Genomic DNA, 18528 nt, shown 5'->3' on the forward strand with positions numbered 1-18528 from the left:
GTTGAGCCTCTGGAAGGCCTTTGGGTCTCAGGGCCACGCTCAGACACACGGGGAGCTGCAGCCTCCCAGAGGAGAGCACCCAGACAAAAGCAGGGCTCAGCAGCCTGCCTAGGGCAGGGCAGAGGAAGCCGCCGCTGACCTGAGGTGCAGCAGAGCCTGGCCCACTGGCAGCCCCCAGGGGATGCTGTCAGTAGGCTCGCTCGCTACCTGCTTGTCTTGGCCTTTTTCTCCTGCTCATATGTGAATGTGAATTTCTGATTACTTCATTAAAGATGAGAAAAAATGACATAATGTCTTTATTTTTCTTTACATTTGGAAGTTTTCCAGGCGTGGTGCAGAAATGACATTGGGGGAGCTGTGGGTTGAGGAATCTCCAGTAACTCTTCTGAGGTGGTCAGTGACGTGGGCACACCCGGTCAGGGTCCAGCGCTGCCTTTTCAGCGGAAGCCCCTGCACTGACACACCCTAGTCTAGGATGTCGCTGCACTCAAGGTTGTCCAGCTCGTTCTGCACGTGGTTGATGTACTGGTTGATCTCCTTCACGCGCCTGCGGTTCCGCGCAGTCTCATCCTTGTGAATCTGAGGGGTGAAACCAAAGCCAGTGTCCCTGAGTCACGTCATTGGTTCATTTCTTTCAGTGAGTCCAGTTTGGGGAAAGGAAAGTGGTTCTCATTTACTTCACAGCTCCCTGTGTTCTGCCCTATCTGTCTATAGATTTGAGGTAAAAGTTAGAAAAATGATGAAGCAATGGGTTTTAAAGTCGGCAACATGAAGTCTTCAATATAGAATTCTACAATCCTTAAGTTTACTTCTTTCTTCATTTCTTATTGCAAAAGTATGTGCTCCCTAAGGAAGATTTCCAGTTCCTCCCTGGCTGGTAGCTAGAGGTGCAGGCTGCTGGGCCAGTGACAGTTACTCACCTTGTCCACTAGCTGTGTACACCAGGAGTTGACCCTGGTCACCAACTCATCTTCTCGATTGTCGATCTTCAGGAGGTGGATGTCATGCGACGACCCAACAGCATTGACAACTGTGTCTTTGTCCACAAAAAGCTGGGGAGCGAAAGATCACATGAGCAAGTGTGTCTTGTGACTTGCTGAGCACAAGTCAGCGAGCGGCAGAAGAAGGCACACCTGCGAGTCCCCGGCGGGGGAGGCAGCACTGAGCAGCGGCTGCCCAGCACCCAGTGAGAGCCACCTCTGCAGGTGCGCACTTCCCTCACAGCTCACCTGGCGACAGCCCTCCCAGCCCGAGCAGTGGCGAGCGTCCCGGGGGAAGGGTCAACCAGGGCACTGACTGCAATCCTCATTGGGAGCATGTTTTCTGCAGGGAGAAGGTGGATGGCCGCTCCAGGGGTGACCTTGCTCAGGACATGGGCTCTCACAGTGGTTCTCTCTCAGTCACCCTCAAGCATGACTCGTCTAGACGCTTATAGGCTGGGTGGGGAGGGTGAGACTGGCTGAGGGTCTTGCGGCTGCTCTGAGGACAAGGGCCCTGCACACAGATGGGCGTGCCTTCCCCTGGCCAGTGTGGCTCGGTTGGGGGTTGCCCCACAAACCAAAAGGTTACAGGTTCAATTTCCAGGTGACGCACATACCTAGGTTGCAGGTTTGGTCCCCAGTTGGGGCATGTATAAGAGGCAACTGATCGATGTTTCTCTGTCACATCGATGTTTCTCTCCCTCTCTCTCCCTCCCTTCCTCTCTAAAATCAATAAGCATGTCCTTGGGTGGGGATAAAAATAACCAAATAAAAAACACATGGGTGCTCCCCCACATTGTTTCTCCATTGCCGCTCACATTAACCAGAGCAAACCTTATATGGCACTTGGGGTCTCCTGCCTCCTTGCATTCCTGACCTTGTTTTCTGCCTTGTAAAAAGTTGTTGAAAACAACCTCCCTCTGCTAGACCTGGCTCCTTCTAGGTGTCCAAACTGGCTGCCGTGTGCCTGGCACTGCTGAAAATCAAGCAGAGCCATCCTTCCCCAGAGCCGCGAAAGGCTGGCGAAGCCCTGGGTCCGCAGGCCTGCGCAGGGAGGGAGGTGCTGGGAACGCCTGACAGCACAGGCCCACTGCGGCGCTGCTCGGGGGGCGGGCTGCGAGTGGACACGCACTCACTTTGTTCTTTTAGAGAGCAGTCTCCCAAATACATCCTCTGGAATCTTGAGATATTACTAGTTCTGTAAAAAAGAAGTATTCTATGGTCAAAGGTGCTTGGGAAGGTCTGCCCAGCCTAGGTCCCTCCTAGATTTCACACGCACACAGCATCTCTGTAGTGACAGCTCCGCGGAGTCCTGCAGGAAAGAAGCTCTTGTAACTTTTTCTCTCTCACTTTCCAACACATTTGGCCACAGACTTCTTTTCAGAGTAATACCTGTTACGATCTTACAGGATGCTGGTTTTGCACAGAATCCCATGTGGAAAAGCCAAGCTAGCTGATGTGGGGAAGGGGTATTGGGGGGACCAAGTAGCACTGTCACATGGGAGAAAGGACAAGAAGTCATTAAGTTCTTCCTCCAGGCCAGGCTCTAGGAAGGGTTCAAAAACTCATACAACCTGCCTGCCCATGAGCCTCAGGTTGCATGCCATGGCATGGCTGTGCCAGCTACTGCAAAAATAGCCACATCTGCAACATCAGCCCATCACACAAAGGTCCTCATTCTTTGTTTTTAAAAGTGGGTTACAGTTGATCTCCTAAGCCAAGCAGAGAAAGTGTCCCTAACAAAGTTTGAATGCATTGAAGACAGCTTTGGAAGCTGTGGGAAGTGAAGTTTTCTTGGGATGGACAGGTAAGACTTGGTTATGCGGGACTTCCAGCCAAGATGGAGGCATAGGTAGACAACGGTTCACCTCCTTGCACAACCATAAGGATCACAACTACCTCAAAACAAAAAACAACCAGAACTTCCAGAAAATTGAACTACAGCACATAGAAGTCCAACAAACAAAGATATAGAGGTAATACTCATCCAGATGGGTAGGAGAGGCAGAGCCAGGGAACTGGGATAGAGATGGGGAGCCAGGGTGGAGAGGATGCAGTGTGGCCATGGTCGTGGTGGCGGTAGCAAGGCAGTGGCTGTGGACTGCTGGTGGAATGAGTGGTCACAGATTATAGAAGCCAGGAGAGACAACTGGGGAGTGATCCCAGTCCCAGAGCAGACCGCTCACTCATGGTTTCAGCGCCAGGGAAAATAAAGGCTCATAGCTTCTAGCTGTGAAAACTGGTGGGGGTTGGGGTGGCAGAAGAAACTGCCAGTCTCTCAGGAGAGCCCATTTTTTTAGAGGCCCCCACGGTCCTAGAGGGTCCACAAACCCACCCACTCTAGGAACCATCACCATGACAACAGCTAGAGGGGCGCCAGTCGAATATGGGAAGCCAGTGAAGTGACTGGGAAAGGGGCAAGTGCTGAGCAAGTGGCATTGTTCCCTATCAGACCCCTCCTCCACAAACAGCACCACAAGATGGTGAAACTTGTCAAATACATAAGACTCTGCACCTAACAATGTAACAGGTGTGACAGCTGTACCTAAGACACAGAGGTAAACACAGAAGGCTGTCAAGTTGGGAGACAGAGAAGTATGGCCCAATAGAGGAAGCAGATCAAGGCTCTAGAGAGAGAACTGAGCAATGAGGAGATAGCCAACCTAACATATGAAGAGTTCAAAACACTGGTGATAACGATGCTCACAGAAATGATTGAGTATGGCAAACATATAAGGGAAGAAACAAAGGCTATACTAAGTGAAAAATCCACATGAAATCAATAGTGAAAGGAAGGAAACCAGGGTTCAACTCAACAATTTGGAACATAAGGAAGAAATAAACAGTCAGCCAGTATAGAATGAAGAAACAAGAATTGAAAAAAATGAAGAGATGCTTAGGAACCTCTGGGGCAACTTTAAATGTGCCAACATCTGAATTATAGGGGAGCCAGAAGGAGGAGAAGAAGAGCAAGAAATTGAAAACTTAGTTGAAAAAGTAATGAAGGAAAACTTCCCTAATTTGGCAAAGGAAATAGACATACAAGTCCAGGAAGCACAGAGAGTCCCAGACAAGCTAACCCAGAGAGGACCACACCAAGATACATTATAATTAAAGTGTCAAAGGTTAAAGATAAAGAATCTTAAAAGCAGCAAGAGAAAAGAAGAGAGTTACCTACAAAGGGGTTCCCATAAGACCATCTGCTGATTTCTCAAAGGAAACTGCAGACAAGAAGGGACTGGCAAGAGGTGTCAAAGTAATAAAAAGCAAGGACCTACAAGCAAGATTACTCCATCCAACAAAGCTGTCATTTAGAATGGAAGGACAGATGAAGTGCATCCCAGACAAGGTAAAACTAAAGGAATTCAACATCATCAAGCCCTTATTATAGAGAAATGTTAAAGGGACTTTAAGAAAAGGAAGATCAAAACTATGAACAGTAAAATGACAACAAGCTCATAACTATCAACAAATGAATCAAAAAAACAAAAACAAACTAAGCAAACAAGTAGCACAGGAACAGAACCATAGATATGGAGATCATTTGGAGGGTTATCAGCGGGGAGGGGGAAGAGGAAAAACGAGGGAAAAGTTACAGGGATTAAGAAGCATAACTGGTAGATACAAAATAGACAGGGGGCGATTAAGAAGAGTAAATGGAGAAGCCAAAGAACGTATATGCACAACCCATCGACATAAACTAAGGGGAAGGGGATTACTGGAGGGAAGTGGGGTACCAGACAGAGGAGGGGGACAGGGAAAAATTGGGACAATTGTAATAGCATAATCAATAAAATATACTTTAAAGAAAGACTTGGTTATGAAAAGCTGTGACATTTGTAAAATACAGGTGAAAGGAATCTGGTTTAAAGAAATGACCATAAAATAGAAGTTTCAAGTTGTTTCTGGACTCCAGGTGGTATAGAATGGTGGCTACGTCAGTGTGCCTTTAAAATAGTTCTTATGGGCAGAATATTCTAGGTGCCCCTCCTATTCCTGCATGTCAAAAGCCCTGAGGTAGAGGCAGGAGTGTGCAGAATCCTTGAGGAGTGGCAGCCACTCCTGGCCCCCGAGCCATCCCACCCTGTTCTGGGGGCCTTGTGGCCCAAGATACATTTCTTTTAAAGTGACTTGTGGGGAAGGTGCTTTTGAGACAGACATAGCTGGTGTCCTCCCCAGGCCCACCGAGGTGCTGGTGGCTTGAGGATTTGTTGCCCCATGCCCATGTGGGATCAGGTCTCTCTGCCACACCCATCATGGGCACCTGCTGACATTGCAGCCCCTCCACCTTCGAGGAAGGCCCGGAGATCCTGCCTGACCCAGTCCCTGCTTGGCCAGAGGCTCAGTGACCTGTGCTGCCAGCCCCCCTTCCAAGGCGGAGCTTTCAGGTCCCAGCCAGGCTCTTGTCCTGGGACTGCTGACCTGTGTCACACCCACTGTCGATTAGCAGACTCTCTGGGGCCTCACAAGCCCAGAGTCCCCGGCCCAGCATTGGCCTGTGAGCAGCCGGATACCCGTAGGATGTTCCGAGCACACAGGGCGCCTGCCTGGCCTCCTGCTGCCCCCTAGAGGTGACAGCGGCTCCCTGCAGCACCGGGCTGCTCTGCGGCAGGGCACACTGACTGACCTCTCCCTGGCAGCTGTGCAACCTGCACCCCCGGGCCCCCTCCCTGCTGGTGCCAGGCTCTCTCCCTGAGTGCGTGGGTGCTGCTTTTCCTTCCGAAGTGCTGAAGGACTCTGAAATACAGATTTGGCCCTAGCCATGGCAGGACACAATCACTCAGCTGAGTGAGAGTTTTAAAGAGATCCTCATCGGTGTGACTGTTTATCACGATATGCTCGTTGATAATTACGTACCAGAAGCCAGACTTTTTTCAGCCAAAGGCCCTGTTCCCTCTTCTGAATGTTCCCATCTTCCTACAGGCTCAGTAGACATTCTGTCAAAGGCTCTGAGTCAAACTGCCTGTGTTCAGATCACAACTCTACTGCTCATATGCTGTGTCATAAGCAGGTTATTCTCACCTCTGTGCCTCAGTTTCCTCATACATATGAGGGAGTCATAACGGTCCCGATACTACTGTGTTGCTGTGGCGATTATAAGAACAGACCTGTGTCCCGTGCTTCTCAGCCTACTGGACCACGGAGGCCCTCAGGAGCTGTCAGTTGCGTGTGTTGTTATTACGTTGTACAGTCAGGGCCTGCTTTTCTCCCCGAGAACAAGGTGCCGCACTTTGTTGCTTAACTCTAAGGAGACATACACAACCGTGTAGCGTCCTGGCCACGCCCCTGAAAGGCCAGAGGCCAGTGGGTCCTGCTGGCTGCTCACCGATGGGCTGTAAAAGGGTGGCGCTTGACACCAACCCTGCTTTCAGAGGCAGAACCCTGTTACCATACTGCCAGGGCTACAGGTGAGCCTAGGACACCCCCTGGCAGTCGTGGCGGGGGTACAGTGTCTGCCCTGCACCCACAGCCTGGGTCCCACGCCTCTCAGGCGAGTCGGAGTCCAGACTCTGGTCCTCACGAGAAGTGCCATCATGGGCCGTTTACCAAACTGCACTGAGGCCCACTCGTCCCCAGGTTCCCCAGCTGCAGACTGGGGACGCTGACAGTCCTGAGGCTGCACGAGAGCCCTCGGGAGCAGAGCTCGCGCTGCCCGTGCACTGTGGTCACCGCCCCTTTCCCTGGTCAGCAGGTGCTCAGTGTTCCTGGAACCACAGAAGCAGGTGAGAGATGGCGCCAGGCAGAGCTGTCCTGACGGGAGAGAGGGCGGCCACTGAGGGACCAGCCCACCTGCTTGTCTGCTGTGGACCTCCGGGCCGTCTTTTTCTGTGTCCCAGCCATTAGGGAGGGAACGTGTTTCAGTCCTGTGTCTGCTGGATGCCACAGGACCAGCAGTCATGCCTGAGGAAACTCTATCCACCTCTTGATGGTCCATCTGGGGGGTCCCCCTAGGGGCCCTCAGGGGCAGCCTCACTTCAGGGCTGGGGGAATATGGCCTCTCCCTGTGTCTGGCAGGTGACACAGTGGCCCTGCCTCCATGCTAATATGCTGGGTGCCTGTTTCAGCCCGGACAGAGGCTGTGGGAGTGGGGGCTACCGGTCTCGGTGTCTGTCCGCCCTAGCCCGCCCCTGAGAGTGGGGCCCTGGTGCCTCGGCTGGGCCGTGCGCCACTGCCAGCCTGAGGGGGGGGGTGGTCAGGGGGCCTCTCCTCCATGTAGTGTGACTATTCACAGAAAGAAAGCAACATACACCAGGTCGCCTGAAACTGTGATAAGGGCTCCAATGATGACAGATGAGGCCTGAGATAGACTGTGGTTTTTCAGGAAGTTGGTGAGGGAAGGCCTCTCCAAGCAGCTGACATTTGAGCTGAGAGCTGAATGACAAGGACAAGCCAGACACATGAAAACCCAAGGGAAGAGCACGTCTGCCAGGCAGAACGTCATCCGAGAGGAGTGAGCCCTGGGATCTGGGAGCAGCTCCGAGGCTGGGGGTGAGGGGAGATGGAGGCAGGGCAGCAGGCCTGGTGCAGGGTCAGGATGAAGAGCTTCCTCTGAGAGCCATGGGAAGCTGTTAGCGGTCATGGTGGCTGGGTTTTCAGGTTTTCAGGGGTTCTCTGGCTCCTGCATGGACAGCGGCCCGCAGGGGAGCAAGCAGCAGGAGACCAGTGGCCACGCACAGGCCGGTGGTGGCTGGATTTGCCAACAGCAGGGAGGCCGAGAGGAGAGGCTGCGACTGCACTGAATGCCGAGGCAATGAAGGGCTCCGGACAAGAAAGCATCTGGGCCTGAGCGCTTCCACTGTTGCCCGTGGCTCTTGCAGAGACATAACACACACAGCTCCTGGCCCCCAACGCGGGCGACCCAAGGGCCAGAGCCGGGGCTGGGGCCAGGCAGGCCTGCTGGTCTGTGGCCCTCCGTCCCTGGGTGCTTGTGCTGAGCTGGAAACAGCTGGGCAGTGCTTCTCCTCCTAGAGACTCACGGGTTAAGAAGGCCTTTGGGGAAATTTCAGACCTTAGCTTCCACTTGTAAACTGCCTCTCCTAGAAAGTGCCAGAAGCTGCACAGAAATGAGCTTTCGGAAACCAACCTATTTTTAGGTTGTTGAAACTTGATGAGCCCCACTGAGTCCCCCACCAGGTGTTTTGTTTGCCTATTTCACCTGCCAACCACCCAGCAAAGGAGGGTATCGTTCCCTTTTGCAGATGAGGAAACTGAGGCCCCAGAGGTTTTCAGGCTTCCCGGAGCCACAGAGCTGGGCTGGGCTCTGCCCGCAGCACCCCGACCATGCCCCTACTGCGTCCACCTTACTCACCGCTCGGACCTCATCAGGCAGGTCCTCATCGAGCTCGCCCTTGACTATCCTCTCCAGGGTATTGATGGAGATCTCCAAGAGCTTCTCGTGGTGGTGGTTCTCCAGGTCTCGACACTGAGCCATCTTGCAGGCGGTAGTTAAGCAAAGGCCAGGGCTGGAGCAGGCCGGGCAAGCCCCTGCCCTCCGGGCTGACCACTGCGCTGGATGAGAACAGACTTCACAGCCGTGGCCAGAGCACAGCAAGCCCAGGGCTGCCGTGACTGCGCCCGCCCCACCCACACACCTGCTTATCACTGGCCGTTGGCCCTGGGCTCTTGAATGTCGCTCCATCCCACGGCCTCCTGACTGGGCAGTAACTGAGTCCTGATCCCCACTCTGGCCCTTTCTCCCACAGCAGCTGGAGAGGGCTGTGCTGAGGTGGGTGGACAGGCCACACCCTTCTGTGCTCACGGCTCTCCGGGAGCTCCCACGCTCTGTCAGGGCCCGAGGGCCCCTGGGGCCCAGGACTCTGACTCTCCCTCAGGACCTTTGCACAGGCTGTTTCCTCTGCCTGCTGGTTCTCCCATTTCTCTCTGGCCCCTCTGGCCCACCTTCAGGCCCTCACTCAGTGGGCCCTCCCTCCGGGAGGCTGTGGCCCTGGCTCACTTACTGCCTCTCTAATGTCTCTTCCCTGTGGGACAGGGGCTAGGAGGGCAGACCAGGGACCACGTCAGGGGAGGAGCACAGCAGTCTGCCCCACACACAACAGGGCTGAGTCAGGTGGCAGAAGGGCTGGTCATCCCCCAAATGTTGGCTCCTGACCCAGAAAATTAACCTGCCCAGCTCCTTATGAACAATTTATCCGTGTCTTCCACTTGGAGGTTGTCCCAGCTGTCCCAACCCCAGACATGTACACCTGCAACACAGGGCAGGTGGGGAATCTGGGGTGTGGTCTCCCCTGGAGAGTTCATCATTTGAGTACGAACCCTTCAGGACTTGTTGCGAACCATGCCTCCTCCCCCCACCCAAGCCCACCCGCAGCAGCAGCCCTGCAGGGTTACTGGGACGAAGCCCTCATTCTGAGGGTCGGGACACTCCCTTGGATCCAGGGAACATTCTTTGAACACTCAATGTGGTGTTCAAACCTCTGTCCTTTGAAGGTGAGCTTCTTCCTTGCTGAACAACTAGAAGTTCTACATTCCTCTAATTTCAAAGGTGGAGATGCCCACTCAGTAAGATCCTGTGATGAATTTCATGTCATCTCGGTGGAGGTATCGGTCTTTCTGTAAGGTGTTTCTGGTAAAAAGCAAAGTGTTGAGCTTTTACCCTCTCTGCCAGCATGTGTAGAGCTCTGGGAGCAGGCATTCGACCCCATGGGAGGACCTGGGAGGGAACCCCACTCATTGGCTTCCTGTTTAGTTTGTGATGGAGCGTTACCCTTCCCTGCCTTTTGTTAAACATGCAGGCGCCTGCCCTGGCTGGTGTGGCTCAGTGGATTCAGTGCTGGCCTGCAGACTGAAAGGCTGACAGTCTGATTCCCAGTCAGGGCACATGCCTGGGTTGTGGGCCAGGTCCCCAGCTGGGGGCGTGAGAGGGGCAACTGATCACTGTTCTCTCACACATGTTTCTCTCTCTTTCTACCTCCTTTTCCCTCTGAATAAATAAGTAAATAAGTGAAAACTTTAAAAAAGGATCACCATTATAAAGTGATCTTTAAAAAAAAAGCAAGCGCCTCTCCCCTAGTTCCCCTGGCAGCCAGGATAACCCCTGGGGCCCAGCAGGCCTCTCCACACAAGGTCACCAAGGAAAGGATATAGGCTTTGGACGTTTTCGATAAAGAGCCCCACCAAGTCGATGATGTTCCTTTCAAACATGTTTATAGTCTCCTAGAAATGGTAAAGAACACAGTTAACATGTGTATTTAGACATGAACTTGACCGGCCTAGCCTCAGAGCGTAGCTGGTACCTCCTCTGATCACAGACCTTCAAGATACCTGGTAGATGCTAATGAACTGATCCCACGTCCCCCTCCCGACCTCTGTCCCACAGCTCCATCGCCCTCCGGCCATTCAGTCCACTCACTGCCCCTGAGTGTCTAATGTGATGCTTTCTCCAGGCCCTTGTCTGTTCCATCTGCCAATAGCACTTGTCCTGGTCTTAATCCCCATGTCCTGTCCCCCACCCAGAGCTACTCCCCTTCCTCTGGGCCTCTTGGTGGCCCCCTCTATCACCTGCAGAGAAACAGGGAGGGGGAGTCAGTAAGAGCCGGACTGCCAAGGTCGGTGTCCCAGCTCCAGCACTGTGTGTAGTCCTGGGAATGCGTTTAACCTCCCTGGGCCTCAGCTTCCTCATCTATGAAATGGGCTTCCTTTGTAGGGCCTGTCTCCTGGAGTTGTGGTGAAGCGTAAAGAGGTTACTTCACACAAAATGCTTTGCTGCTCTGGCTGGTGTGGCTCAGTGGATTGAGCGCCGGCCAGCGAACCAAATGTCGCCAGTTCCATTTCCAGTCAGGGCACATAACCGGATTGTGGGCCAGGTCCCCAACTGCAGGCACGCGAGAGGCAACCATTCAATGTTTCTCTCCCTCTCTTTCTCCCTCCCATCCCCTCTCTCTGAAAATAAATAAACAAAATCTTTTAAAAAATGCTTTGCAAAGTCCCTGGAAGAAAGGAAACTCAGTAATCCCGGCTGTTACCCCAGACGGTCCGTGCCCGAGGGAACCCCAGACCATTGCCACATCCATGCTTAGCAAAGCAGCCAGCGCCAAGCAGGACGAGATGTTGATTGAGGGAACAATGGCAGTTGATGCATGTAAAGTCTGAGGTTGTGTGAGCCCCAGAATGGGCCATGCTGCCAATCCACCACACTGCAGGGCTACAGGGGGGCAGAGGTGCAGGGAGTCTGCATGAACCTTGGAATGGTCTGCAATCCGAGCCAATCTGATTCCAAATGTGTGTGAACACGGCTGTAACGAATAAACACAGAGCCACTGAAAGGCACCACTGCACTTCCAGCCTGTCGGGCGCTGTGCACGGGGGTGACAGTAACGCTAGCACAGCTGTGCATGGGTCTGGGAACTTTGGGACGCTGAGCCGGGGATCACCCTGCTTGAAGAGGTTGGGAGCCGCTGCCTAAGCTTCCTCGAGGCTGGTGCTGCTTTCCAAAGTGCCGGAGCATTCCATAACGGGAGCTCTGCCCAGTGACGTGCTGGGAAACCTACCCCGTGTCTGAGGTGGCACTTGACGCGTGAGGAGTTGATCAGGGCTCTCTTGGTCCAGCCAGGGCAGCATCCGATGAGGTTCGATCCAGCACAGCATTTCAGACCCTGGGCCTTGGGGCCTGGTGAATACACCAGTCACTCTGGCCACCAAGGAACTGTCGATAGCAGCCCTATCCCTTCCCACGACTTAGTGCTGACCTGCAGGCTCCTCCATCACCAGCAACTGCTGAGAGGCAGAGGCCTTTGTTTCACCCCAGAGCGGATACCCACCTTGTTTCCTGAGCACCCAGACAGCTCTTTGGGTCTAATAAAAATTCTCTTCCAGGATGGGGAGGGGGCATTCCAAAAGAATGAGCTCACCCCTCCTGCTGCCCAAGCGTCCCTCGCAAATACTGGACCGATCAGCAGGAAAGTGCCTGCTTGATGCGGAGTCGTTCGTGCTGGACGCCTCTGGTGGAGGAGAGCTGGGAAGCCTCCAGCTTGAGTGTCATTTTGCAGCTGCATCACCAGTTCTTTTCAAATGAGCCTGGCAGTGCACAGTCATTCAAGTGTGCACCCAGGGCCCAGCCTCACCTCCAGCTGCTCTACCAGCTGCATCTCCAGGGTCATGAGCACGTTGAACAGCTCGCTGATGTCCTGGCTGCACTCCGCTATCTTCTTCTCCAGGTTGGTCAGTTCAGACTCATCTCGCATGGCACTTAAACTCTGCAAGCAAAGCCTGTGCTTTAGGAATTCACACCTGATTGTGTTTAGTTAATGACAGGTGACAATTTGGTTTTGTGGGTAAGAACTTGGGCTCTGGGTCTGGACTGCCCCCGCTCAAGAGTCAGCTCTGTGAGTTTGTAGACACTCACTCCCCTCTCCAGGCCCCGAGGCTGTCAGGGCAGATGTTTAAACAGAGCTGGGCCACTTGGAATGGCGGGTGTTCATGGGCTGGAGAGCACCCTAGGGTGGTTCAAGCGCAGCACTGAATACGAGCCGCCCACTAACAAACGCCTGGACACGTGGCCATTGGATACAACATCAACTTGTTTTGATGGATATTTGTTATTACCTGTGCAAGAAGATTAACCGAACACAACTCAGGGGTGTGTGTGAATGATATTTATAACAGCTGGAGAAAAGTCAGATTCAATCCCTACCTCAAGCCTAATATGAAAATAAATTCCTAACAAAGCAAAGATTTCAATGTAAAAAATAAAGCCATAAAAGTACTAGGAAAAATGCAGAATTTTATTTATTTTTATTTTTGTTTTAGTATATTTTATTGATTATGTTGTTACAGTAGTTCCAATTTTTTCCCCTGTGCTCCCCTCTGCTCAGTACTCCCCTTCCCTCCAGCTATCCCACCCCCCTTAGTTCATGTCCATGGGTTGTGCATGTAAGTTCTTTGTCTTCACCATTTCCTATATTATTCTTAACTTCCCCCTGTCTATTTTGTATCAACCAATTATGCTTCTTAATCCCTGCACCATTTCCCCATTTCTCCCCATCGCCTGTCCCCTCTCCCAGCTGATAACCCTCCAAATGATCCTTATGATTCTGTCCCTATTCTGGTTTGCTTAGTTGGATTTTGTTTTTATTTTTTAGACTCAGTAGTTGATAGTTGTGAGTTTGTTGTCATTTTAGTGTTCATAGTTTTGATCTTCTTTTTCTTAAGTAAGTCCCTTTGACATTTCATATAATAATGGCTTGGTGATGATGAACTCCTCTAGCTTTACCTTGTCTGGGAAGCACTTCATCTGCCCTTCCATTCCAAATGAGAGCTTTGCTGGAGAGAGTAGTCCTGGTTGCAGGTTGCCTTTCATCACATTGAATACTGCTTGCCAGTCCCATCCTGTCTACGAAGTGTCCTCTGAGAAATCAGCTGATTGTCCTCTAGGCACCCCCCTGTAGGCAACTCTCCGCCTCTCTCTTGCTGCCCCCAGGACTCTGTCTTTATCTTTCACCTTTGGCATCTCAGTCATGATGCATCCTGGTGTGGTCCCCTCTGGGTCCAGCTCACCCGGGATCCTCCATGCTTCCTGTATGTCCAGCTCCTTCGCAAAATTTGGGAAGTTTTCCTCATTCTTTTCAATTCTTGCTTCCTTATTCTGCACTGGTTGACTGTGTTTTTCTTCCTTATGTTTCAAATCATTGATTTGAACCCAGGTTTCCTTCCCTTCACAATTGGTTTTGTGTGGATTTTCCTTCTTTTCACTTAGCATAGCCTTGATTTCTTCCCTTATGCATTTGCCGTACTCAAGCATATATGCCAAGCCTGTGAGCATCTTTATCACTGGTATTTTGAATTCTGCGTCTGTTCGGTTGTCTATCTCCTCATCTGTTAGGTTGGCTATCTCCTCGTCGCTTAGTTCTCCCACTGGAACCTTGATCTGTTCTCCCTTTTGGGCCATATCTGTCTCCTCATTCTGACAGGCTCCTGTGTTTGTTTGCCTCCAAGTCCCAGGTAGAGCTGTCACTCCTGTTACGTTGTAAGGGGTGGAGCCATAGGGATTTGTCAGTGCAGGGTGACCTGTTTCACCACGTTGCGGTGCTGTATGTGGGGGAGGGGTCCGAGAGGGAACAATGCCACCTGCCCAGCACTTGCCCCTTTTCCAGGCACCTCTCCCACTTCTGCACTGGACTGGCACCTCTCTAGCTGCTGCCCTGGCCGTCGTTCCCAGAGTGGGTGGGTCTGCAAATGTTCTAGGACCATGGGGGCCCTTTAAACAAGTGGACTCTGCCGAGAGACCGGCAGTTTCTGCCTCCGCCCCAACACCCACTGGTCTGCACAGTTAGAACCAATGAGGCTTGATTTTCCCCGGTGTTGGGACCGTGAGCTGCGAGGTCCGGTGAGGAGCTGGGAGTGCTCCCTAGGTGTCCCTCCTGACTTTTTAAAACATGTGACTGTGCCTTCCGCTGGCCTGCCACTGCCGCCGCTGCTGCCGTCACCACACCGCATCCTCTCCGCCCCAGCTCTGCCCCTCCTACCTGTCTGGATGAGTATTTCTTCTTTATATCTTTGTTTGCTGGACTTCCATGCAGTTTGATTTTCTGGAACTTCTGTTTCTAGTTTTGAGCTAGTTATATTCCTTCTTAGTTGTGGAGGGAGACCCAGCGTGTCTGTCTAGGCCTCCATCTTGGCTGGAAGTCCCAGAATTTTAAATAAATAATCTCAAAGTGAAGAAGTCCTTTCTAAGTATAATCAGAAGGAAAGACAGATAAATTCTATCACATAAAAATTTTTAATATTTTGAATGGTAAAAGCACCACAGACAAAATGATAAGAAAAAAACTGGGAAAATTATTTGCAACTTATTTCAGACTCAGGGCTAATTAATCTATAAAGTGCTCTGACAAAGTCATATTTTTTTTTTTAAAGAGAAATAGAGAGATAGAGATACCAAACAGGAAAATGGGTAAGAGCATATTGTGAGAATAGTTCACAAATAAATATGTCTGTAAAAGATTTGATGCTCACTCCCACGTAGGAGGAAATAAACATACTCTAAGTGGAAGACCGGCAAAGATGAGGACGCTTGCTACCATGGTCCTGACAGAGCGGGCCGAGCGCAGAAGGTGCAGCCCCTGCGGAGCGCGGCTGGGCAACACCTAGTACAAGGTGCAATGCCTAGTGCTGCCTTCAGGACTTCTTCCTAAAGATCACACTTGCACCAAGGGATTCGCTGCAACACTATTTGAAAGAGGAAGAGAGCGGAAAAAGCCTAATTGCCCATCAACAGGGACTGGCTTAATAAATTCTGGCTCATCCATGCAATGAGATATTTTACAACATCAAACAACTCAAGTGTTAGAAGGATCTCTAAGCTGCACAGATAAAATAGCAAAGCAAAATGAAGAACAGTGCATGCTGCACTTTCATCATGGACACAAACATGCACACACAGGCATGCAATGCACATGCACACACAGCCATGAGAATACACTCAAGCACGTGCACATGTGCAGACTCACACACATGCGCACACAGCATGCACACACACACACGCACGGTGTACTCCCATGTGCACATTTTTCATCTGTGTCTGTGCTTATGCGTGTATAACCAGTGCACTACTAGTCACCACCTAGTCGCTACAGTGACTCTGACCACACAGGGACCGTCCATCATGTATTGGGCTCCATCTCACAGCCCTACCTCAGCCCTGTGGGGTGGTAGCTCCCATCTCACCAATGAGAAAATGGAGGCCAGCAGAGGGTCCCCAGCAAGGACTCCACCCAAGCAGCCCCGGCTGGTGGGAGGGGGTGCAGGACCAGCTCTTGGAGATGTCCCCTGAAGGCAGTGAACCGGGGGCTTCCTGAGGCCTGTGGAGGCTGTGGGCTCCACTTGGCTGAGCACTGGAGGCCCCAGAAGCGCCAAGAAATACCAGTGCCAGGGGCGGCCCTGGGCTGGCGTCAGAGTGGCATCAGGTCCCCCGGGGATGTGGCTGTGCAGGTTGGGTGAGGGCACTGCTCTAGGCCCTGGGAGAGGAGCACGCAGGTCTGTCTGCTTGTCCCAGGGAACCATCTAGGGTGCCACCATGCAGCGAGCGCCTGAGTGGGGCAGCACTGGCTGTGCCAGGCTTGCGTCTGCTGCCCCAGCAGCATTTGTGGCTGAGGGGCCAGACCCCCACCTGGGGCTTCAGGAGCAGCCAGCTGCTGACATCCAGGCACTCGAGTCCAGGGGCTACAGGGACCACATAAGAAATGTCGGGGAGAAAAAAAAATGTCGGGGAGGATGTGCCCCACAAGGCCTGGCGACCACAGACGTGGCCTGTCCAAAGGGGACAACCATTGCTCAGGCCCTGATGACAGCTGCCTCCAGAGAAGCCAGCAACCACAATTTTTCTGAAATCTTCCCATTTTTAGTGTCACCAGGGTGTTCAAAATGTTTTAAAACCCTCTGCTGGCCAAACAAAATACATATAGGAGCTGAACGTGCTCCTCTGCTGACAGTTTTGAGCTTCTGTTGAAGGCAGGACACCACTGCCCACCTGGGGTGGGCGACCGGGGCTGGGATTGGGGGCTGGGAAGCCTGCTGCCCTCTCGCCAACCCCATTACATCTGAGCTTGCACCACCAGCGGGCTGTGCTCTGCTTTGAATTAGGAGTTCTCGACCAGGAGGGTCTTCTCGGGCTCCCTGAAGCCCCTGATGCGCAGGCATGTGTTCACACAGTTTCCCTTAGAAGCTCAGAAGGGCAGTGACTCAAGCAGGCTCGGACTTGGCCTTTCAGAGTAAGGCTAACTGAAGAAACCATTTCCATTAGGTACTCACGGCCCTGCACGGGCTGGGCTTGAGGCCTGGGGCCGGCTGGTCCTGCGTGCCCCAGGATCCCCCCTGGGTGAAGCCCCTTTCCTCCTGCACCTCCTCTGGATAGCTCCTCTTTGTCCCGTAAGTCTAAGCCTGAGTTCTGGTGCCCTGCGAACCCCAAGGCTCCCTGCTTCCCTCCAGGTGAGAGCTGACCTTTCTGGCAGGAGGGGCCTGGGTCCGCACCCTCAGCAGGTGGGAGCCAGGCTGAGAACAGGCTCAGACAACAGAGTAGTCATAATAGCCGTTGTAATAACACCACTTTAATAGTAATGTTGACGTTACCTCGAACCCTGGGGATGTTTGAGGAGAAGGAGACCCACAGGCTCCAAGCCTGGCTCAGCCTTGGCTGGCAGAGGAGCTGTGGCTGGTGGTGTCAGGGCAAGGCAGGCTGTAGCCTGGCTCGGCCACTGAGCTGTGTGAGCTCTGGCCAGGGGGCCAAAGACCATGGGACTCCAGAGTTGTCAGAGGGACAGGGGCCGCAGCCCCTGGTAGGGCTGGGCCCACCGCAGCAGGGTGGGTGCCACGAGCAGGCAGCAGAGAGGGGTGGGAGGGCAGGCCTACCAGCTGGTGCTTCTCCTCAAACTCGGCGATCCTGCGTTTGCCCCGCTCCTGGTTCTCCTGGATGGCCTCCTGCACACACTCAGTAAAGGTGCCAAACTCCCCTTTCCGCTTTTCCTGCTGTTTCAGCCCGTACTCGAAAATGTTCAGGCAGATGATGACAAATTTGTCCTTGTAGGTTCGTGGCTGTTAAGGAAGTCTGAGGCTGTTTTGGGTGCCACATGGCTCCCTTCCAGAGCCCACAGTGGAGACAGGGAGGGTGGTGACTGGGGCACCTCCAGCCTCGGCCTGAGGAGTTCAGGAGCATGACCTTTGTGAGGCAAGGAGGCAGGGGCAGCAGGGGGAGGCCACAGAGCAGAGGACAGGCGCGCTGAGAGAGGTCCCCAGAAGAGACGGGGTGCAAGCCCAGGTGGGCCAGCCTGCGCTGATGTGTTTTTGCCTCTGCTGCACTGTCTAGCAGCCCCTTGTTGAGGGTCTGTCTCAGGTGCTGTAGGTGCACTGAGGGAAATTGCAGCGGTAGGGGGACCACGGGCTGGGAGCAGAGAGAGCCAGGTTCACGTCTTGCCTCTGCTTCTGCTTCTGCCTGGCAAGCTGCTTCCCCCTCTGGGCCTTGGGTTGCTTCCCTGCACGTCAAGGCAGGACACAGTCTGCTGTATGGAGTCCTTGGGAGGACCTTGAGGTCAGGCAGGTGTACAGACTCACTGCAAGCCCAGGTCACCCAGCTGGCAGGTGGCAGAGCCAGGCGGGGCCTGTCTGCCTGACCTGCAGCCCTGCTCTTCACCTTCTGCTGGGCCCACACCTGTGGCCCCCTCCCCCACCCTTTTCAGAAAGCTAGGTGTTTAAAAGTGAGTATTTTTCTCCTCAGAGATGGTGGTTCCACAGACGCTCCGTGATGCGTTGCTCTGTCTCAGCATGCTCAGACCAGGTACCCCTCAGGTCCTCGGCTTATAGTTTAAGCCAACTGATTGGCCACCCCAGTGATGGCCTCGATGACAAGTGCTGGCCACACCCTGTGGGTTCCGGACACTGGGAAAAGAGTTCAAGCTTAGCCCCACAGACCAGGGTTCAACTCCCAGCTTATACTGTGTGACCTTGGACAAGTCAACCCCTCCAAGGTGAGCCTCCCCAACTATAAAATGCAATTACATAGCAGCACCCGCCCAGTGTGCGAAGCACACAGCAGAAATGT

The 18528-nt window shown here is 53.0% G+C and overlaps 1 protein-coding gene across 1 annotated transcript in view; it reads right to left on the bottom strand.

Moving 5' to 3' along the window:
- Nucleotides 1–283: 283 nt before the first annotated feature.
- The window catches only part of DRC3 (dynein regulatory complex subunit 3), a 52950-nt gene continuing 34705 nt past the window's right edge, over nucleotides 284–18528 (bottom strand). Inside the window, exons 8-13 of the mRNA XM_090292117.1 lie at nucleotides 17343–17517; nucleotides 12062–12193; nucleotides 10062–10154; nucleotides 8290–8412; nucleotides 921–1052; nucleotides 284–579 (exon numbers count right to left, since the gene is read on the bottom strand). Coding sequence (XP_090148243.1) covers nucleotides 466–579; nucleotides 921–1052; nucleotides 8290–8412; nucleotides 10062–10154; nucleotides 12062–12193; nucleotides 17343–17517 — 769 coding nt within the window. The 3' untranslated portion in view covers nucleotides 284–465. The remainder of the gene's footprint in view (nucleotides 580–920; nucleotides 1053–8289; nucleotides 8413–10061; nucleotides 10155–12061; nucleotides 12194–17342; nucleotides 17518–18528) is intronic.

This window comes from Furipterus horrens, unplaced genomic scaffold, assembly GCF_987537825.1.
Source record: "Furipterus horrens unplaced genomic scaffold, mFurHor1.1.pri manual_scaffold_11, whole genome shotgun sequence".
NCBI classification, from domain to species: domain Eukaryota; kingdom Metazoa; phylum Chordata; class Mammalia; order Chiroptera; family Furipteridae; genus Furipterus; species Furipterus horrens.